This window comes from Gorilla gorilla, chromosome 13 (genome assembly GCF_029281585.2).
Source record: "Gorilla gorilla gorilla isolate KB3781 chromosome 13, NHGRI_mGorGor1-v2.1_pri, whole genome shotgun sequence".
Lineage (NCBI taxonomy): Eukaryota > Metazoa > Chordata > Mammalia > Primates > Hominidae > Gorilla > Gorilla gorilla.
In genome coordinates this window covers 124,343,030-124,365,488 of record NC_073237.2, presented here as the reverse complement: position 1 = coordinate 124,365,488, position 22,459 = coordinate 124,343,030, and the positions used below count along the sequence as shown (strand labels likewise).

General features: G+C 57.7%; 1 protein-coding gene across 2 annotated transcripts in view; it reads left to right on the top strand.

The window, feature by feature from the left end:
- The first annotated feature begins 1,702 nt into the window (after positions 1-1,702).
- EEIG1 (estrogen-induced osteoclastogenesis regulator 1) overlaps positions 1,703-22,459 on the top strand; it is a 40,121-nt gene continuing 19,364 nt past the window's right edge. Inside the window, exon 1 of one of the 2 annotated variants that reach the window (XM_004048666.5) lies at positions 1,703-2,739. In XM_004048666.5, the coding sequence (XP_004048714.1) occupies positions 2,594-2,739 (146 nt within the window). In that variant the 5' untranslated portion in view covers positions 1,703-2,593. Of the gene's footprint in view, positions 2,740-12,054; positions 12,431-22,459 lie in introns of those variants that run through there. The other variant, XM_063696781.1, reaches the window with a different exon arrangement.

The following is a 22,459-nucleotide window of genomic DNA, read 5'->3' as shown; positions in this document are numbered from 1 at the left end:
CAGAGTCCTTGGTCACCACATGTCCAGACCTAACTCATCCCTAAGTCCAGTCAAACCTGTCTCTCAGATGCCTCAGACCTATCCTCTTGCTTTCTCCACAATGCTGAGGTTGCACTGTCATCATCTCTTGCCTGCATCACCAAAACAAACTCCTCATCCACCTGTTTCCCAGCTTGTCCCCTTCACACTGCCCATAGCCAGAGCAAGCTTCTTAGGACAAAAAGCAAATCTGGGCCTTGCCTCGTGGCTCACACCTGTAATCCCAGCACTCTGAGAGGCCGAGGTGGGCGGATCACCTGAGGTCAGGAGTTTGAGACCAGCCTGGCGAACACGGTGAAACCCGGTCTGTACTACAAATACAAAATTAGCCGGGCGTGGCGGCGCGCACCTGTAATCCCAGCTACTTAGGAGGCTGAGGCAGGAGAATCACTTGAACCCAGGAGGCGGAGGTTGCAGTGAGCGGAAATTGCACCACTGCACTCCAGCCTGGGCAAAAAGAGCGAAACTCCGTCTCAAAATAAATAAATAAATAAAAAATAAAGCAAATCTGACCAGGACACTCTCCATCTCAACGCGTGTCCGTGGCTTCCTCCTTACGGTCTACAAGACTCTGGGAGATCTGGCCTTTCCAGCCCCATCTCTTGCCCCTCTCTCCAACTGCCACAGTACAGCCAGATGTAGTTGCCTGAAACTTTCTGCGGCCACCACGATCTCCAGCCACCAGGTCTCTGGCAGCTCCCTATGCCTGGACCCTGCGTGACTCAGGACACGCATCCTGTGGATGGCTTGGGTCCCTTTGTTCGAGAAACTTTCTGAGTCTGTGCCCCAACCCATGTCAGGTGCCTCTTATCCCCTGTTACAACTCTTACCCATAGATTTGTCGCTGCCTGTGTCCCTGTCTGCTTCTCCACCTGGTGGTCTTGAGCTGGGAGCATTTGGGAAGGGCAAGCCCACCAGGTTCTCCACTAGGTCCCAGCCTGGCTTAGTGGAGACTGCCCCTAAACATTTGGGGACTGGATGAATGAACCACAATATGCCGAGGGGCCTGGGAGGTACGAGGCTTTCGAGTGGGTTCTGCCCCCAGAACAGCTAACTAGTCAGTGAGACCAGTCACGCTGGGCAAGAAATTAAAGGACAACAGAAGGCTTAGATAACAGCTTGGAATGTTACAAGCTGGGTCACAAGGCTGCGTGATGGACTGAGCCAGAGCCACCTCCTCGGCGAAGCCTTCCAGACGCTTCTCTGTTCATTGATGAGGGGCACTAGAGATTCAGGGAGAGCAAGCGACCTGCCAGGGGCTCTCTCTGGGCGCCAGCTTTCTGAGAAAGGAGACTCGCTACCTTCCGGGCCTGCTTCAGGGTTCTACGAGCTCAAGTCTGGCGGGACCCTGGAAGGCCGCTGCAGCCACAAACTGTTTCTCCTTGTCATTGTTTCTTCTTTTCTTCTGCTCGCGCTCTCCCTGCCCCGCCAGCCCCGCGACCTCCCACTGCCTTCCCAGGGCCCCTCTCCCTTCCCTCAGCCCCGCCCTGCCCTAGGAGGCGGGCCCGGCCGCGCGGTGCACCAATCCGAGAGCCCCGAGCCGCCTCTGCCTCCCGCGAGTCCCACCCCCACGCCACCGCTCACCAATCGCGCTGCGCGCCCGCCTCGCCGGGCCGCCCAATCGCGGGAGGGCTGAGCCGCCGGCGCCCAGCCCCTGCCGCGCTCGGCGGCGGCTAGGCGGGCGGCCGCGCGGGGCCCAGGCGTTCTCCTAGCGGCGCCTCGCAGCGTCGGGCTCTGGCTGCAGCGTCGGGGCCGCAGGGGGCGGCGCTGCTGCTCGAAGGGTGCCGGGCGAGGCGGGCGCCACCGGCCGGGCCGAAGGGCGCCTCAGCTCCGCCGGGGCCCGCGGCGCGGGTCCCAGGATCGAGGAGGAGGCGGCGCCCCCGCTGCCCGGGGCCGGCCCGGTGCCTGCCCTGAGGAGGCCCGAGGCCGGACGTTCCCGGCCCGCAGCGACCCCGACGCGCCTCCTGGAGAGGCCCCCGAGCTCCCGGCAGCCCCCTGGGGGTGCCCCACCTTCCCCGGCTTCACCTGCGCTGGCCGCCCGGCACCCAGGTGCGGGGGCGTGAGCGGTGAGGGCGCCTCCCCCGGCCGCCAGCGGGGCGGGGGCGGGGCCGCCCTCCGCCCTCAGCCTTACCGGCCCGCCAGCCCGCCCGCCGCCCTCAGTCTCACCGGTCCGCCCGGCCGCGCGGCGTGAGCTCCCCGGACATCGCGGCTCGGGATGCTGCAAGCCAGCGCGGCCGCTCGCGCGCAGCCCCGCACCTCCGCCCCTGCCTCTGCCTCCTGGGCCATGCCCTGCTGTTTACATGCCGGTGAGGTCCCCGGCCGCTCCGAACCCCTCCGAGCCCCGGCTCCCCGAGGGTGAAGCCCGCCGGCCCGCGAACTGGACTGGTGGATCTCTCAGACCTGGGGCCCCGGACTCCGATCTCCGCCGTCTCCGCCACCATCAGGGCGGGATCCGGCTCTGGTGTTTTGAGGAGGGGGTGTGGTGTAGGGAAAGGAATCCCGTCCCTCTCCACCTTTTTTCGCCTTCGGGGCTTCAGACTCAGGGAACTCGCTCATGGCTTTCTTGATGAAGAAGAAGAAATTCAAATTCCAAACCACTTTCACCCTGGAGGAGCTGACTGCGGTTCCCTTCGTGAACGGGGTCCTCTTCTGCAAGGTCCGGCTGCTGGATGGAGGGGATTTTGTCAGCTTGTCGTCAAGGTAGGAGCTGGGGCGGTCGCGCCTGCAGCAGCGGGGGTGATGAGCGAGATCTAGACACTTGGCAAGTGTGGAAGGGCCCCTTGGGGCCGGTGTGAGGAGGATCCGGGGGATTCTGTGTGCCTGGGGCAGGTTGCACAAGGCAGGACTGGGCCTGAGGCAGTTGGCAGGGTGCCAGGCAGCCGCCAGCCAAATACCTGGGGGTCTAGTCTTTCAGCTTTCTCTCGGGGCCCTGCGTGCCGCCTGCAGTAGGTCCATTCTGCAGACTTGCATGTACAGCCTATCAGGGATCTGTACCCTGAGCGATTGTGCAGGGGAGGGGTGTTCAGGCCACCTTGCACCCGAACTGGCCACTGGGGCTGTCATATGATTCGGAGTCCAGGCCAGCCACGGGTTCCCCGGCACCCCCAGGCGCCTGGGAAGGCCCGATCGCAGGCACTCCCTAGTCTGGCTGGAGGGAGGTGGCTGGATTTTGGCCTACCCAGCCCCCTCCGAGTGACTATCCTCCTCTGGCTGGAGCTGGGCTGCTTTGCATTGCAAATGCCCTTGTCGAGGAGGCTGCTGCCCTCTCTGAAAGAGGCTCCGTTGAGTTTGGTTTTGTGTTGTTCGTCCCCATCCTGGCAGGTCCAGCTGCCCAGCTTGTTGCTGAATGCAACTGAGTTCCCAGGCTGTCCCTTGCCAATTGGGCCCAGCTGGGGTCACATCATCCTGGCCTGTCTCAGAAGAGCCTTGGACTTCTACAGATGGGAGTGTGACTCTTGACTCTGTTACTTTCTGGGCCTCCTCTTCTGGAAAGTGAGCCTAATACAGGTGGAGAAGCTGCAGCAGCTAGAACTTAGGGCAGGCTGGATGCTGTGGCTTACTCCTGTAATCCCAGCACTTTGGGAGGCCTACGTGGAAGACTTGCTTGAGGCCAGGAGTTCAAGACCAGCCTGGACGACTTAGATTCCTGTCTCTATTTTTTTTTCTTTTTTGGGGGGACGCAATTTAACTCTGTTGCCCAGGCTGGAGTGCAGTGGCACAAGCATGGCTCACTGCAACCTCTACCTCCCGGGTTGAAGCAATTCTCATATCTCAGTCTCCTGAATAGCTGGGATTACAGGTGCCAACCACCACATCCAGCTAATTTTTTTTAAATTTTAATTTTATTTATTTTTTAGATGGAGTCTCACTCTGTTGCCTAGGCTGGAATGCAGTGGTGTGATCTTGGGTCACTGCAACCTCCACCTCCTGGGTTCAAGCGATCCTCCTGCCTCAGCGTCCTCAGTAGCTGAGATTACAGGCGCACGCTACCACGATAATTTTTTTGTATTTTTAGTAGAAATGGGGTTTTACCATGTTGGCGAGGCTGGTCTCGAACTTCTGACCGCAAATGATCCACCCCCCGCTCCCCCGGCCTTCTAGAGTGCTGGGATTACAAGTGTGAGCCACTGCACCCGGCCTCTCTCTTTTTAAAAAATAAAAATGAAATAAAATAGTATGCGGGCAGGGCCTGGCCGAGTGCCTGGGACACGCTGCTTCCCTACCTGGTCTGCCCTTTGCTCCCCAGGCCTCCTTTTGGGCCCTGTTAGCCAGAGCTGCCTCCCTGTTCTGAGAGCCCATGTGTGCATGTTATAGGCGGAGAAACTGAGGCCCAGAAAGAGGAAGTCAGTGGCTTGCCAGGGACCTCGAAGGAGTCTGTTGTTAACTGAACTTCGCTGGTTTGGGGGCCTGCTGGATGAATCCAGAGGTCAAACACTCTTCTGGGAGGAGGGGAAGGGAGGGGAACTGCACAGCCAGGCTCAGATTTAGGAATCTCCGGTGTGGACAGGGTGGGGTGCTTTTTCTGAGCACTGGCTCCCTGTTCTGTTGGGAGCTGCTTATCTGAGGAATTTGGACAAGGGCTGCCCCTTGTGGTGGGGGTGGCTGGCCTCCTTGGTTGCCTGGGAAGCCTGTGATCCTGAGGCCACCCACACAGCAGTCTGAGGTTTCAGAGAGAAGGCTGTGCTCACAGCTAGGGCCTGGAGTTGGCTACTCACTGGCTGGGTGACATTGGGCAAGTTACCTAAGCTCTCTGATTGCAAGAACCAGCTACCATGGGTGCTGGGCTCCCTGTTTTACTAGCACCTCTCACTTAACCCCTGGACTGTGTCATGGAGCAGGGGTGGAGGTGGGGGCCCCATAGGATTATTATCCCCATGTTAGAGAGGTGGAAACAGGCTCTGAGAGGAAATGATTTGCCTGAGTTGATTCAGTGGAGCCTGCATTCAACCCTTTTGTGCCTCTGAACTTCAGTTTCCTTTTCTATAAAATGGGGATGTCATACCCACCTCTAGAGTATAGATAATCTGTGTGTTATGTCTCGCCCAGGCACACTGCCGCAGCAGTTATCACTTCTGTTGGTAGAGGGGCCCAGGCTGGGACCCAGCCCTTTCCGGGTCTTTGGTGGGCTGGGAGGGTGGCGGGGGTGTGGTGGGGACCAGATCCAGTCAGCAGGGGGCCTGTGTGTGAGCTGGGAGTGGGGACAGGGTCTTGGATCCCATTGAGGAATATAAATTTTGAGCCCCAGGCTGAGGACTTGCCTGGCCTCCAGGCCCTGGAGCCACTGTCCCCCTACCTGTTGGCTTTTCCATTGCCCAAACCTGCTTCCCCATTAGGGAAAGTGTGGGAAGCTCCAGGTCTTAGTCCACAGGGTCTGGATTTCACCTCTGTTTTCCCTTCTTCCTCCTGGCAAGGGGCCTCAAATTGCCTGAATCCAGCTAAGCCCAAAGCATTTCCCAGCCCTGTCCTGCATGCAACCTGAATGGGGCTGAGGAGGGAGGAACTGACACTGAGCTCCCGCAAAGCTGGGCAGTTAGTGGCCACCAGGCACCTGTTTGCTGTTGGGTAGGTGTGGCTGGAGACAGCAGACAGTGACATTGGAACCTGAGGCCAGTTTAGAGCTGCTTTGGTGTTTGCTGTGTTTTTGCCCAGTAGATGGGGGTTCCTGGGTTCCTGGGTTCCTACCCCCTCCACCCTGGACTGCAGCCTGGGAACCCCGCTTCACAGTCTGCCCCTCTAGACAGCAAAGGCCCCATTGTTTCCAGGTTGGGGTAGGGTCTGGGGGAACTGGACCTGGTTAGATCCTGGACCCAGATCAATAGCATATTTCCCCCACCCCCAGGAACCCCCGAGATGGCCCAGAGACCTGGTGGTGGCAGCATGGGTGGTGTCAGTGAAGCAGGCCCAAGGCCCCACCCCTACAGCCCCCGCCGTCCTGGCTGGAGTATTTCCCTGTGTGCTGGGTGCCTTGGCAACAGCTGGGTACACCGCTCGCCTGACCCAATTTGAGCAGGTAGAGCAGGTGGTGCATCAGGCTGTTGCTCAGCCTCATCTTCCTGAGGCCTCCTTGAGAGCAGCGATCCTCACGCTGCTGTGCTCTGAGCTCCTGCACTCTGTGCCAGGCAGGGTGCTGAGTGTTTTGCAACTGGTATTTCCATGAATCCTCTCAGCCATCCGGAGAGGCACCAAAGCCAGAGGGGTGAGTGCCAGAGGTCACCCAGGTGGTAAATGGCAATTCGGAAATTAACACTTTTATCGTTCTATAAACCACCCTTGATTGTACGCATTCTGTATGCTAGGGGCTTGCCTAGCCCCTCAAATAGATGATTATTTGAGGCCCTGCAGTCACCTACCCCATGGGCTGATGGCATTACCCCACTTACAGGTGAGGAAGCTGGGGTCAGGACAACTGAAGTGACTGGGTCTGTGCTACTCAGCTTGAAATTGCAGAGATGGGATTTGAATTTGGGCAGGTCCAGCTCTAAGGCCCTGTCTTGCCTTGATGGCAGTGGGCCGGAAGCAGCTGCAGACCCGTGTGACAGCCCCAGACCTTTGAGAAAGGCTCCATTCCATGGATTGGGTAGTTCAGGAAAGTCCAGAGCTGAGCAGTTAGGAGGCACCGTGGTAGGTTTCGTGAGGTCCAAGGAAAAGTGTCCCCAGGACCTTTCAGGGGTGGGGCTGAAGTCACTGCTGTGGATTTGGGGCCAGGCCTGGGCTGGCACTGGGGCATGGTGAGCATTTGCTAAGGTCCCTGCCTGGAGGCCTCGCAGGCATATGTATCCACATGGCATCTGGGAGGCTTTCCCAGGGGTCCCGGGAGGGAGGCAGAGGTCCTAGCCAAGTCTGGTGAGTCGGGGAGCTGCCATCCTGTCCAAGGCAGCCCTTGGGCAGGAAGAATCCCAAACACCCAAGAGATCTCTGCTTGCAGCTGGCACCAGTCCTGTGTCTGCCTCATGCACGTGGCTGGTGGTGCCAGGGGAGAGGAGTACAAGGGAGGCACTGACTTACCTCATAGCAAGTATTTTCTGGAGGAGATGGGCAGAGAGCATTTTCTCAGCCAACAGATAGGGAAACTGAGGCCTGCGGCAGAGAAGTGACTTGCTAGGGCCACTTACAGGAGGAGCTGATGGCGTAGCTGAGTGGACTTGGGCCTGGCTCTGACCTCTGTCCCCTGTGTCTTAGTAACTCTCTGTATGAAGGAGGCAGGCTGGGCCAGAACGGGGAGGGGGTCCTTCTGGGGTCCTTTTGTGCTCTGTACCTGGGTGCCAGACTGTCCAAGAAACAGACAGCCTATGACTTGGAGGCCCCTCTTCTGGCCTTTCTTCTTTGGTAGGCTTGAATCCTCAGTGGGCTTTTGATTTGGGCAGTCTTTGGTGGGCGCGTGGCCGCCCACCACAAAGATGCTGCCTGCCTTCCATGGCACGGCTGGGATGGTGGCCCCGGAGGCACAGGTGGGGTTCTTTCAGTGTGAAGAAGGCCTTGGCCAGGTCAGTGCCGCGCTGGGGGCCCCACGCCAGGCCCGGTCCCTGGGGAGGCCAGCCTGGCCAGGTCTTTCCTCACACTCCACACACGTGTGGCCAGAGCCTCCACCCCCGTGGTCCCTCACCCGCCCTTCTAGGAAAAGGCTGTGGAATGCTGCTTGAATCCACCTCCGGGGGAGGCCTGCTCGCAGGCACAGTGTGGAGCTCCAGGAGGACAGGATGGAGGTGGACACAGATTGTGTCCCTTGGGGCTGATTGGAGCAGGGGCCGTGGAGGTTCGATGGGATTCTTAGATTGGCAGGGCACCCACTTTCCTTCACAGAGCAGGAGCTCTGGAGGCTGAGCACACTGGAGAGGGAGAGGAGGCTGGTGGGCACGTGTGCCTGTTCCACTTTCCCTGAACACACGCTTTGTCTTGGGCTTCTGGAGGTGATCATGATTAGACAGCCCTGTTTCCATGGAGCTGCCAGCTAGGTGGGGGCAGTGAGCTTGGTGGGCATCGTGAAAGCTTCAGAGCAAGGCAGATCTAGGGCATATCCTTCTGCATCCCACTGGATCCCGGCAGGCAGCTGGGGAGGCATTTCCGTCCAGGTGTCTGTCCATTTATTTGACAGATGTGGATCGAGCACTTAACTCAGGCTGGGCATGGTCCTTGTCCTCATGTGGCACATCACTGAGTTAGGGAGAGCTTCCTGGAAGAAGTGACCCTTCCTGGGAGCCTTGAAGGCAGAGGGGAATTGGACAGGAAAGAGATCGGGATAAGCCTTTGGCATAGAAGCCCCTGGCCAACAGGCACTTGTTCCCAGGGTCAGGCGAGGAGCTGGGGTATGGGGAGGGTGGAGGAGGGGATGGAGTAAGTTAGGGTAATGGGTGGCCGAGCTGGTGTGTTCCTGGCCTCAGGAGTACCTACCCAGGGGCAGTGGAGCCACGTGGCCTGGTTGCCAGGTGGAGAAGGTTCAGGGGCCTGACCTGCACCCAGGGAGGGACAATGGGAGTTGGCTGGCAGGTACTGCTGGCCTGGCGGTAGCAGGCAGAGGAGTAGGCAGATTGGAGAGAGGGCTGGCAGGCAGAGTGGGCAAGTGGGCTTCCTCAACCGCAGGGCTGGCATCATGCCTAGTACTTAGTAAGTGCCGGGAGATGGATGGGGGCACAGTGGCCAAATGTAGCCAGGGTTTGTCGACCCCTGCAGTGCGCCAGTCATTTGTGATTGCATGAAAATCAGACTTCCCATTTGTTTTAAGTTGGAAGATCTGGGAACAGTGCTGTGTGGCGGCGTTTGGCTCAAGGGGCTTTACAGCTGCCTCTTGACGTGGGCTGCCCACTTGAGTTCCCCTGACCCCGCAGCATGCCTTGGATGCCCGATGTGTGCTGCCTTAGGCCAGCCTGGTCCCCTGGGTGCCGTAGAAGGCCTTCCAGGTGCAGGCCGGGGGCACAAGGAGGCAGAGTGGCCTGTGGAGAGAAGCCCTGCTGGCAGAAGTGGGCAGGGCTGGGTGGCCTCAGAGGCCAGCCCGGGCAGCGAGGCTGTGGTACTAGGCCATCTGCTGGTTCCGCGAGGTCAGATTATACTGCTGGTGGTTGCGGGGAAGCCTGAAGCTGCCGTGACTGTGCCTGGCCTTGGTGTCTGCTCCTTGGACCTAGCCTTTGCTGCCAGCTGGCTGCACTGTTGGCAGGTGCCACCCTGGCAGCCCCTGCTGCCTACCTGCCAGCCTGGCAGCAGCCCTGACCCGAGATGATCTGGCTTCGTGGAGCCAGGCTATTTCCTGAGGCCTGTTCCTTGCTTCAAGCTCCGTCCTGGGAGCTGCTCTGGCCAGAGGCTCTTAGCAGCAACCACATTATGTGCCTGAGGGCCCTGCTTGTCCAGGGGTGGCAGGGGGGCCCTGAGTCCCTTTGAACCCTGCTTGTTCAGTACGTGGGAGTCCTGACTTGCATTTGGGAGGCCCTACTTGCACCTTGGGATGGCTGCTGGCATGTCTGCTAAGGGGTCAGTAGCCGACTGACTCTGGGTCTGGCATCTGGTGACTGCTATGCAGTGACCCTGCAGTCACTCGCTTGCTGCTGGGGACAGGCAGTAATATCTTAAGCACAACCAGTTTAGATGTATCCTCATCTTACCAGGGAGCCCCAGGAAGGTTTAAGCAGGGGAGAGACACCAGATTTGCTTAGAAAGAGACCCAGAACTAATGTAGGGTGGGGAGGGGGTGTTGCTCTGTATTATCCACCTCCCTGGCAAGTGCTTTGGATTGTGGGGCCTCCAGATATGCCCTGGGACCTGTCAGCCACCCACTATGAGGTCAGACTGCTGTCCGTGGCTCAGTAAGGCCCGAAGCTGCCAACCTATGGCTGGCTTCTGTGTCTGCATAGGGCTGTGGTGGCAAATCCTGGGTCTTTGCCCTGAGCCTCTTTTGGCACCCAGGGCTTGGAAGAGCTCTCACATGCAGGCCTGAAGCTGCCCGCACCCCCACCCTGTCCGGTCCTCTGTCCTGCCAGCCAGCTGATTTGGGTGGCTGGGAGGAAGAGCTCTGACAGAGGCCTTTCTGCCTGCTTGTTCTGCCTTGCTGCCTCGCTGCCTCCCTGCCTCCAGGCCTGCAGGAGACGTTTCCATCCTGCTTCTGCTACTTGCTGCCTGTGTGACCTTGGGCAAGGGACTTGGCCTCCAAGCCTCAGTGACCGCCCCTGTGAAGCAGGGCTGCCGGTGCCTGCCTCCTGGTGCTCTCAGAGGACATGGTGAGATAATGTCTGTCAGACGCCCAGCGCGGCTCCTGGCATACAGTGCACATGCTGCATGTGCTTACAGTCTGTCCTCCTGTGTCCAGGCAGAGTTATGGCAGGGTCAGTGCCCCTGCATGGCTGCTGGCACTCCTGTGTGGGCCAGGACTGATGAGGTGCTGCTGGGAGAGGACACTTTGCACTCGGGGCAGGGTGGGGGTGGGTGAGGAGCACACCGGGTGTCTGAGCTCAGGGTCCCCAGTGGGGTCTGCGTGTTTTCTTGTCCCTTGTTGGCTTGAACTTGCCCCACAGGGGGATGCTTGGCTGTGAGCCAGGGTGAGTTGGAGCGCCCCTGCTGGGTGGACCCAGGCTGGGCTGAGGGGCTTTTGGTGAGGGAAGAGGCCCTCTGCACAGCCGGCTCTGGGACGTGCTCTGGCAGGCAGAAGACAGCCTCCACGGAGGCAGAGGGCACTGGCTGTCAGGCTGCTGGTGGGCTGGAGTGTGGGTGAGAGAGACAGCGGCCGCTCAGTACATGGGAGGCCCCGCCACTCCCGGCATCAGGCTGGCCTCGTCGGCTTCCACTGCTCCTCGCCCTTCTGGTTTCTGTGCCTTTGTTCCTGCAGTTGCCTCTTCCTCAAGTTCCCTTCCCCCACTTCTCTGCTCGCTGAATTTCTTCTCAGCCTAAGAGTCACCTCCTCCAGGAAGCCTTCCCTGGCCTCTTTTGGCCTTGTACACTCTCTGTGGGCCCTCATCTCAAGGCACTGCAGTCTCTGTCCACATCTCTAGCTCATTCCGCAGACTGTGGGCCCTTCGTGGGCAGGAGTAGTCCTTGCATCATTGCATCTTGGTCTTGGGGCTTCCTGCTGTGGGTTGGCACTGTCCTGGTGCCGGGGCTTTTCTCCGCTGGCTCTGAACCAGTGTGAGTGCTGGTGTGGGACCTCACTGTGGCTGCTGCCAGCTGCTGGACCCGCCCCCCCGCCCCGCATTCCCTCTTCAGGCCCGAGGTGTCAGTCTGTGTCAGGAGCAGCCCTCACTTGCATACCGGACAGCTGGGTGCCTCCATGGGCTCAGAGGCTGCAATTGAGAGGCAGCTGGGGGCATCAATGGTTTGGGTGGGGTGGGCTCCTCTGCATGGGGCAGGGATGCTCATAGCGAGCAGAATGGAAAGGAGGAGGGAGCTGGGGCCTGACTCCAAGCACGGCAATTGGACCTTGGCAGTTGCTTGATTTCCCTGTGACTGTGGCTAAAGGCCTTGTCCTCTCAGCCTCAGCTTCCTCCTCCATCAAACAGGGCTGCTCAGGAGGGCTCCCTACCCAGCACAGGGCCAGGCACCTGGCAACTAAAAACAGACTAACCCTGCCCAGAGAGGAGGTGGCCGGCTGGTGATCAGGGAGGGCGGAAGTCTGGGTGCTAAACACTCTTACCTCTCACCACTTCCTCTCTGAGCAGACTCTGCAGGTGTGGGGCAGCATACCTGTGGCTCCCTGCTCCCCCTAGGCTCCCCCCAGACAAATTCTTGGGCTCCTTCTGGTGTGGGGCTCAGGCTGGGCCCTGGAGATGTGGCCTCCACCCCTGCAGGGCCCTCCAGTGAGGGGAGGTGCGCAAATCCAATCAGTGCTATGGCCACAGGCCCTAAGGAGGTGATGCTGGGCTCGGTTCTGGGGCATGAGTAGGATTAGCAGGTGGCGGGTGGGAGAAGAGCAGCCTGCGGCAGAGGCACGGCAAGGGCGAGCGTGCTGAGCGGGAAAGAGGGGCTGGCTGGCCTGGGAGGGAGCTTGAAGTCAGGAGGAGTCAAGGGGAGGGGTTTGGACTGTACCTGGAGGGGTGGGAGCCACGGAAGGTGTGAATCCGAGTCACATTTGTAGTTTAGAACCACGAAGGGCAGCCATGGGGTTGATTGCTTGGGACTGCAGGTTGCAGAAGGGCAGGTGACTGTCAGCTGAGAAGGGCGGGTTTCAACCTCTGTCATCAGGGAATTACTCAAAACAAAACCCGAGGCATACCGTGCAGTGCTGAGGATGAACAAGCTGCCGCCACTCACAGCAGGAACCAGTCTGACAAACAACGTTGAGCAAAGAAAGCCGGAGACAAAAGAGTGTATGATGCGGCCGGGCGCAGTGGCTCACTCCTGTAATCCCAGCACTTTGGGAGGCCGAGGCGGGAGGATCATTTGAGGTCAAGAGTTCAAGACCAGCCTGACCAACAAGGTGAAACCCCGTCTCTACTAAAAATACAAAAAAATTAGCCGGGCATGGTGGCACATGCCTGTAATCCCAGCTACTCAGGAGGCTGAGGAGGCGGGAGAATCACTTGAACTCGGGAGGCAGAGGCTGCAGCGTGCGGAGATCGCGCCACTGCACTCCAGCGTAGGCAACAGCGCAAGATTCTGTCTCAAAAAAAAAAAAAAGATGTATGGTGCCATTTATACAGAGTTCAAAAACCTTTCTGATGCAAGTCAGGGCAGTGCTGTCTTTGCTGAGGGGAGTCATGTCTGGAAGGACCTTCTGGGGGCCTGTAATATTCTGCTGCTTGGGGGCTGGTTTCATGGGTATGTTCTCTCTGAGAATCTGTGAGTTCTGCACGTCTCTGTGCCAGAAACAAGACTTGAGATGCCCCACACTTTTGGGTGGTGCTGAGTGGATGCCTGAGTCCTCTAGACAAAAATGAGGCACCTTTTTGGGTGCCCGGAAGCCTGGAGGAGATCCCTGGGTGTTTTCCTTGGTCTTTCTGGTGAGGCAGCCTGAACCGTTCTGACCTGATAAGCATCAGTCTTGTTTATGAGGCAGTAACTCATCCTGGCAGCTGCAAACAGTCTTCTCTGGCTGGAGATTTTCCTTCTGCCTCTTGCAAACTCCAGCAGGGCCTGCTGGGCTGTGGGGCTTGGCTGTTCATGGGGAGGGCAGGCTCCTGAGGCTGCCAGAGAACTAGATCTCTCCGAGCTTTGCTTTCCTCATCTGTGAAATGGGATAATAAGGTCCTCCTTGATGCTTGGATGAAATGGGTTAATGCCTATTATGTGCCCATCATAGCCTCTGGCATGGAGTACGGGCTCAGTAAAGGCTGGCAGCATTGGTATTCATCCAGGGCAGTTATTGTAAGGGCCCTAGGGGTGAGAGCAGAAAGGAAAGGTCCATATTCCTCCCTCTGTCCCTGTAATTGTTTCTCTTCTCTCTTCCTGTGGTTCACCTATCCAGCAAACATTTGTGATTAGAACCAGGCCATTGCCTTGGCTAAGACAACCGTCCCTGCCTGGGCCCAGAGCCAGGAGAGACTCTTAGGCACATTCATCTCTCAGAGGAGTGCTGAACACAGTGGGGTGGGGGAGAATTGCCACTCCGCCTGCTCTGCCCTGAACCCTGTCTTTGCCGATGGGCATTTGACTGTGCTCTCCCCAAATCCCAGGAGAAAGCCTGACCTTGGGGTGTAGCAGCCCCTAAGGGTTTTTTATGTTGGCCACACCCATCTTGGATACAGGCAAGACCAAGGCCAGGCTCTTGGGATGTGTCCCCTGTGTCTAGCACAGGCCTGACGTGTAGTAATTGCTCAGTACATATGTGTGGAGTCCATGAATGACAGAGGCAAAGATTGGTCCAGGATTGGTCTGTGAGTCTTCAGGGAATCACATGTCCGGGGAGGAGGTGGAGACCAGTGAGTCAGGGCCTCACACTCCAGCCTGATGCTTAGCCCATGGTGGTTGGAATCTTGGGGAACTGATGAAGACAGCTAGGAAAACAGGTCTGAGTCTGTGCAGGGCTGGGAGGAAAAGTGACTTTGGCGGAGCGATTCACGATTATCTCCTGGTCACCTCAGAAGTCCAGGGAACCTTAGGGCATATTGTATGGATCAGTAGGAACAGCTGGGTGGCAGAGCCAGCAATGGCAGTGACCCCTGGCCCCTTACACTCTGCAGAGAATATGGCCCTACCCTTCCATGAAGGTGGCACAAGAAGGCTTAGGGGAGCCCTTACGGGAGCAGGGGTGTGAAGGGCGCTCATTTAGTCATTAGTTAGTTACTGACCTACCGTGTGCCCAGCACCATCCTTGCGACAGGGGAAGCAGCAGTGAGCAAAACAGAGGCCCTTTCTCCAGGACCTCCACACTCTGGCAGACAGGAACCTAAGACCCAGGCCTAGAAGAGGAAACCTGCAGTGTGTAGGGGGTGCCCTTGGGATGGGCTGGGATGGAGGGTAAGGATAGAGAGGACAGAGGCAGCCCCATGACTTGAGTCTAGTCATTCGAGGAGCCAGGCCCTGGGGATGGGAATCCGTTCCTCCTCTCTCTCCCCTTCCTTCTTGGGTGAATCAACCACCACCCAGGCATGAGTCAGCCAGGAGTGGCTCAGGCATGCCTAGGCCACCTGCTGGTCCCCCTCCCTGGATGTCCCAACCAGGGTGTCCCAGCCAGGTTTAAGATCTAAGGAAGCCAGGCGTGGTGGCTCACTCCTGTAATCCCAGCTACTTAGGAGGCTGAGGCAGGAGGATCATTTGAGCCCAGGAAACATAGTGAGACCCCTTACCTCAAAAAAAAAAAAAAAGACCCGGGGAAATATCCTGATCTATGGTCCTGGGGTGGAGAAGAGGGTAGGGGACTGCGTGACCAGCTTTTCCTGCTGGACCATCTGCCTCAGAGGGGAACTCCAGGTGCCTGTCAGTAGTTACTTCTGGAGGTCTAGTCCCTGCCCCCATTCAGCATGGGTGTCCACTGTGCCAGGTCCTGTAGCAACTCTGTGAGACAGGGACAGAACTGCGACTGAGGCCCAGAAAAGTCAAGTGTCCAGTGGGTACCAGAGCCTGGCTTTGAGCCCCAGTCTCTGCTTCCCAATGCCTTGTGGGCAGGCCTGCTGGGAGACTGGTGGGTGCAGGAAGGGAAGTCCCCCAAGCAGAGCCAGCCCCGAAGCTCTGTGTTTGCTGTGGGCATGGATCCTGGGGAGGGGAAGCTGCTACCACAGCCCAGTGTGACACCCATTGTGTCTTCTTGCTTTGAACTGCTGGGGTCTTGGGCCCAACCCTGGCATGGGAGCCCAGCTTGCAGCTCTGGGGTCAGACAGCCGTGGCTTTAGGTCACAGCCCTCTCCTGGCCAGTAGACCTTGGGCAGGTGACTTCCCTGCTCTGGGGCCTCAATTTCCTTGGCTGCGATGGGGTAATGGGCTGACAGCACCCATCTCCTAGGGCTGGGTGTGGATTCTTGGGGTCAGGGAGAGTGCTTGGCTCGGTGCCTGACATGCAGCAAGTGTTCAGGAGATGGAGGGCTCATCTTTGGAAGTTCTGCAGAGCTTGCCTGCTGGGGGGCCTTTTCCTACTTCTTCCTCCTAATTTGGGACCTCCTAACGTGGTCCCCGACATCAGCAGGTCTTGACGGATTTGGCTCAGAGCCACACCCCATTGGCCCCACACTTTGACCCAGTGACCATCCCTCCCTTGGCATAAACTGGTCTCAAAGCGTCTTCCCTGGGATTGAGACTCAAGGTGAAGGGTCAGCCCACACAGCACGGGGTCCAGGGTCGCTAGCGTGACAGATGCCCATGCCACAATCTCTGGAGAATGGCTGTACTGCCTTGGCAGATTTCCCAGGGAGTCTGCAAGATCAGGAAGTGGGGGTGGGTTCCTGAAGGGGGGCCTGGGAGTACAGACCACCCGTTACCTCCCATGTGACCTGCAGCGACTGCCTGGACTCCCCAAGTGTCTGTTTCCTGATCTGTGAAGTAGAAGCAGGAAGATGATGCTTGATAATCACTTGGCACACAGGAGGGTGCCTGGGAAACAGCCAGGCTGGGCCATGCTGGGTGCCAGGGGCATCTTTGCCCAGGTGCATGAGATTCTTGGTTAAAGCCAGTAGTTTACTTTGGGTCTGTTCAATGGCCTGCTCGCCTCTTGGGCTGTAAGAGCAAGAGAGAGTGATCATTTGCATCTGGAGAATGGCGTTAACAGGGCGTTTGCCTGGGCAGTAGTTCAAGGCATCTGCACAACCTGACTCTGGGTACAGAGGACAGAGCAGGGCAGCCACTTGCCTGTGCTTGTAAAATAGGGATGCCCACACCTGCCTGCATGGGCCTTTTTTTTTTTTTTTTTTGAGATGGGGTTTTGCTGTGTTGCCCAGGCTGGTCTTAAACTCCCGGGCTCAAGCAGTCCTCCAGTCCCAGTCTCTTGAGTAGCTGAGATTACAGGTACGCACCACCATGCCCAGCTTGTGTGGGGTTTCCCTTGAAGATCAGTCTCAAGGTTGCTGCTTGACCGGTGAGCAGCAGGATTCAGACCTAGATGTGTCTGACTCTGGGATCCTTTCACCTAACCCTGACGTTTTCCCAGCAAGCCTGAATGACCTGGCTTCCCTCCACCCTGTGCCCATGCCCTGCCCCTTTTCCATCTTGGAGTTTCTGAAGCCCCAGTGGGCTGTCCACTCTGTGCTTCTTTGGGTCACTTATGATGCCAGCCTCCCTCCTGGCCCACCCGCCAATCCCAGGCCACTGCTAATAGGGGTGTCTTTGGCAGGGGAACAAAGAGCGTTTTGGGGCTGCCAGGTGGCTGCTCTGAGTGCTCCAGTGTCGGCCAGAGTGGCTTGGCTTCCAGAAACCTCTTGCTGCCTCCTTGCAGGAGGAGGTCCTGGCCATGCTAGGACTGTGAGCTGCTCCCCCTGAACCCCTGGCAGGAGCCAGACACTGCTGTGCTGCCACGCTGGCTCTTCAGCCCCTGGACGGACGCATTGGCTGGTCCCCGGGGCAGGCTCCTCCCAGGCAGCTGTATTCTCTTCTCTTCGGGGAAGCACAAGGCAGATGTTGTCGATTTAAATTGTTTCCTTATTAGACTCTCGCTCTCTGGCCTGGGCTGGGTTTCATCAGCCGGGAACTCTGATTGCATCACTTTGCTGCTCACTCCTCCAGGAACCAGGCCAAAGGCTGGGAGAGCAGGCAGGGTGGGAGTGAGTGTGGCTGAGGGAGGGGCAGACGGATGGCAGGCAAGGGACTTAAGTGATGGACTTAAGTGATGGGGCCCTGTTCTGGGGGACCAGCACTGTCAGGAACCCAGGAGCACAGCTGGAACCTGGAGTTCCACACGCCTGTCAGAGCGCTATTGTCTCTTAGCTGGGTGCCCAGCTCCCTGCATCAGAATCACCTGGGAGCTTGTTTAAAATGCCCTTTTAAGACCTGCAGCAGTGGCTCTCAACCAGGGTTGATTTGGCGATCTCTGGAGACATTTTCGGTTGTCACACCTGGGGCTGTGCTACTGGCAGGGTGCTGCTGAACATCCCGCAGTGCGCAGGACAGCCCCTCACAAAAAGAAACCCTGTCCTGCGGAGTCTGTGGTTCTGGCAGGGCTCACTGGGAATCTTCGTTTGTCATGAGCCAGTGGAATGTTTTTTGGTTTTTGGTTTTTTTTGTTGTTTTTTTTTTTGAGACAGAGTCTTGCTCTGTCACCCAGGCTGGAGTGCGATGGCGCAATCTTGGCTCACTGCAACCTCCGCCTCCCGGGTTCAAGAGATTCTCCTGCCTCAGCCACGCGAGTAGCTGGGATTTCAGGTGCCCGCCACCACATCTGGCTAATTTTTGTATTTTTAGTAGAGGTGGGGTTTCACGTTTCACCGTGTTGTCCAGGCTGGTCCCGAACTCCTGACCTCAGATGATCCAGCCGCCTCAGCCTCCCAAAGTGCTGGGATTACAGGTGTGAGCCACCGCGCCTGGCTGCCAGTGGATATTTTTATCTGAGAACCCCTGTCCTGCTGGACCTCACCCCTCTCTTTGCTTGTGAGTTTGAGCACCCGCCCCCCCAGGGCTTCGTGCTGGGCACCCAGTGGAGGTGAGATGTGTGTCTCTGAGTACTGGAACTGGGAAGGCGAAGTGTTGAGAGTGGACATGGGTAAGGCTGGAGCCCTGTCACAGAGGTTGGACTGCCCCACTGATACCCGGATTCCTTTTTCCTGACTTTCTGCTCCTGTGAGGGTTGCCAGCCAGGCATGCACTTTTGCTCCAACTCTGAGGAGAGCCCCTGATGGGCCCATTTGACCCCTGTCTGTAGGAATCCTGTGAGCCTGGCAGCCTGAGGCCAGGAGGTGGCTCCCACAGCCCTACAGCACCTGGCCCCACGTCACCCTGGTGATGGAGACCTGGGGTTGTCAAGGCTCTGGGATCTTCTTGTTGCACCTACTGGGCAGTAATGCTGGATCAGGCTGGGGCCAGGTGCTGGGGATGTGGCAGCGAACTGACCTCGGGACCACAGAGGCAGAATTCTCTGCATCCTCCCTCTGTTGAGCAGTGGAGAGAGGTGCTGTGGGACCACAGAGTCACCCCAACAGCCCCATGTGATGGGCAAGTCGTCCTTTTACAGACAAGGAAGTTGAGGCTCACCAAGATGGGGCTCCCCGAGTCACTTGGTGGCCTCTCCTCCTCACCAGCCTCATCCACCCCCTGGCTTTCCCGGGAGGCTCTTCTTGGGAGCCACCTCCCTCCTTCTGGGTCTTCCCTGTGCTGTTCCCACTGCCTGGGACCTCCTTCCCCCCAGGTCTTCACCCAGCTGACTGCCTGAGGTCCCGGCTCTGATGTCACTATCCAGGGAGGCTTCTCGGCCTCCTGCCCCCAGCCTGCTCTGTTCACCGCCCTTGTAGCTCCTTCTCCTTCCTGGGAGACTGGCGGTGACTGCAGTCTTTCCTGTGTAATGGCTGTCTCCCCATCTCAACCAGGGGCTCCTCCAGGAGGTTGCTCGCATTGTGTCCCGCACCCCGAGCCGGCACCACAGTCAGTCCTCGTGGATGCATTGTGGAGGTCCCGGTCCGATTTGGGATACAGGTCCGTGTGTCTCCCCACACCACCTGGCGTGCTTCCTGGGATGGGTCAGAGGGTGGTCAGGTTACTGGGCAGCCTTCCCAGGGCCAGGAGAGCTCCTGGAGAGTTCTGCTGGGCCAAGGACACCAGCCTGGTGGGGTGTTCTGCTGTTTCCAGACAGCCCAGAAACAGCCACATTCCACTGCTGGGATGGCCACAGTGGCTGTGGTGGGTGCAGGGCTTGTCCCGCCTTGCTGAGATTTACATGTCTAATTGTATATCTTAAAGCTAAAAATGAAATCCAGTCTCTGTAATTACCTGTTCCTGGCAGCGGGGAGCTGGGGAAGCACGCCCTGCAACCCCAGGCCCAGGAGGGCCGTTCATCACTGTCTCTTCCCAGGCGGGCGGCCAGCCCTGCCAGCAGGTCCCATGTACTGCATGGGGTGACTCCACTTGGTAACTTGGGAGGACCCAGGCCTTGAACCAGGTGGCTGAGGGTTCAGATCCCTTTTGCTTATAAGCAGCCTTCCTAACCCATACCCTTTTCTCATTTTCAATTTAAATTTCAATTATGGAAACAACTCTTGGACAGAAACGAAGAAAGAGTCTCTGATAACCCTTCCACCCCACCTTTGGTCAGACCTGCTCTGAGCTCCCTGCCTGCCTTCTGGCCATTATCCCCTCATACCAGTGTGAATAAGCTGCTTGGCCAGGGAGCCTGAAGTCCAGGATTCTGGGTTAAAACAATCTCCTTCTCTGGACCTTGCTTCTGTCATTTTAAAATTTCAGTTCTCTAGCCCAGACCTGGGCCACATTAGGGTAAGTAGGTGGTGGTGGGCAGTAAGGAGGGTCCGTGCTCCTATTTCTTTTTTCTTTTTTAATCAAGGTGGGGTCTTGTTATGTTGCCCAGGCTGGTCTCCAACCCCTGTCCTCAAGTGAGTCTCCTGTCTTAGCCTCCCAGAGTGCTGGGATTACAGGCATGAGTCACCATGCGTGGCCTGTTTTCTTAATAAACATCTTATTTATAATTTTTCTTCATAGGTGCTCATTTTAGTTTTTTTACACTTTCCTCTTTCTGAGACAGGCAGCTGGTTGTGCCTCTGGTCACTGGAGACATGTGTTGGGTACTGGAGTGCACAGCACCCAGCAGCCCAGGCCTGCCCTCTTAGCACTCACAGGCCATGGAGGTCACAGCCGGCCCTGGTGGCACTCAGCTCTCAGGACCCTGGGCCCTCCCTCCAGGGTCTCATAGTGCTGGGGTGGGGTCGTTCTGCAGAGTTGCATTTCCACCCTGGGCCACAATGCAGTCCCCAGGACTGCTGGGGATTGGGTTTCCTTTGGTCAGGTGTGCTTTAAGAAATGCTCACAACGGATACTTTCTGTTCAAAACGAAGGAAAAAAGGGACACCATGCCCATCTTCATCCTTTCTTTTCTTCCCTACTCACCCCAATCTCCAGACACTCCAGTGGCCAGAGGTGGCCTTCATTTGCAATTTGATATGGGCATCTCCTGTTTTCTGTGTGCTTGTGGGCATTTACATATGTCACTTTAAAAAATTAAATAAAAATGGGGTCATGTAGATCCCCTTCTGCATGTTCCCTTCCTGCAGGTCTGATGGGGCCGTCCCACCCTGCTGGGGAGCACAGCTTGCCCTCCCTCCCCTCCTTCCCTTCTGGCGTTGCCTGCTGGGTGCCATCAGAGCAGTCCTCATTACTTCCCACTTTTGCCCAACTTCTGCTGCTGTGACCAGTCGCATACACGTGGACACCGTGGGGACTGCCCCTCCATACGGCCCCTCTGTAAGCTTAGGACCAAGGCTGCCTCTCCAGTCTCCCTGGCCCACGCCTGCCCCGGCATCCTCCACCCCAGCTACACTGGCCCCCAGCTCCTCCTCAAATGCGACAGACATTCCCACCCCGGAGCCTTTGCAGTTGCTGTTCCTCGTGCCCGGATTGCTCTTCCCCTAGATATCTGTGGCCACTCGCTTCAGTCTTTCCTTAGATGTCACCTTCCCATGAAGACCTTCTCTGGCCCTCATTCTCTGGTGCCCCCATTGTTGGGGCACTGTCTGCCTCCTTCCTTGGTTCCTTTTTCTCTGTTGCACCCCAGGCTAGCTGGTACGCATTTGCCTGGTTTTGTCTGTCTTCCACCCACTGCCAGAGTATAAGCCCCTTGAAGGCAGGGATTTCTGTCTTCTCTGTTTATTGCTTGTGTTCCCAGAGCCTTCAGCAGTGCCTGGCACCTGGTGGGGGCTTCATAAAAGGTTTCTGAATGGATCAAGGCTCTGAGATGTCCTCAGTCCTGACCTGGCCAGCTCCCAACCTGGGGCTCATGGCTGCCTGACTGGCATCCTCATTCCCGCCTCCCATCACAAGCATCCCTTACCCCACCCTGCCTGAGCCTGTGTTCATCTCCCCCCATGATCCCTGCCCCATGCATGGGACTTCATGCCACCTGCCTGGGGGTGCCCAGCTGCTTCCCACCAGAGGGGCCCCGGGGCTGAGGGGGAGGCAGTGTGGGCCCTGAGGCAGCTGCATAGCTGTGTCCCAGCTGTGACACAGGGTCTGGACGCAGATGGGGCTGGGGTCGAGACTAGCTCTGCTGTGGCTTCAGATGAGTTATGCAGCAATTCTGAGCCTCACTTTCCTCATCTGTAAAGTGGGCTGTGGTAGCAGTCACCTTTCAGTGTTGAAGAGTTCTGGGCCGCACACAGTAGGCCCTCAGGAGGTGGCCGCTGCTACTGTGTTTTTTTTTTTTACCCTTGCTGTGACCTCTGGCCGTGGGCCAGGGCGAGGCTGCTTGCCTCTTCCCGTGGGAGTGGTGGCTTCTAATAGGTGATTGTTCAGAGCCCTGTAGAAACAGGAGGGAGGCCCAGTGCTGACCCTGTGAGCTCTTCCTGTGGATGGGGGAATGTGCCTGTTACCTGAGCTAGGAGGGTTCCAGGTGGCTTTCTCTGGCTTGGCCCTGGAACTGCAAATGGGCCTTAGGCTTCCTGGCTGGCGTTCCCACAGCAAACTCTCAAAAGGAAAGGGAGAAAGCCCACAGTTCACTGTGAGCTTTTGTTCCCAGACACTAATCCCAATTCCACTGGGTGTTTCAACATGCCCAGAGCACCGAGCTGCCTCCCCAGGCCTCCAGCAGCTGCTTCCAACCCTAGGTGAAGTGTGGGGAGCCATGGCCACTCCCCAGCCTTCCCCCTTTCAAGCTTGGGCCTCCTCTGGCTGCTTGGGAAGTGTCTGCTCTCTTTGCCCTTCCATTCTCCTCCTCTGTGGCTGTTCTCAGCCTCTGCCTAAGCCACAGTCCACGGGGGCAAGACAGAGCCGCTGTCAGAATCAGATGCAGTCTTCTCACACCCTTGAGGTCTAGCAGGACCTGCCCCTGCTCCTTCACCCATCTCATCCCCTCTGATCTCCCCCCAGCTCCTCTTCAGCCACTGTCGTCTGCACTAGTTTTCTACCTGCCAAGTGTGTTTCTGCCTCAGGG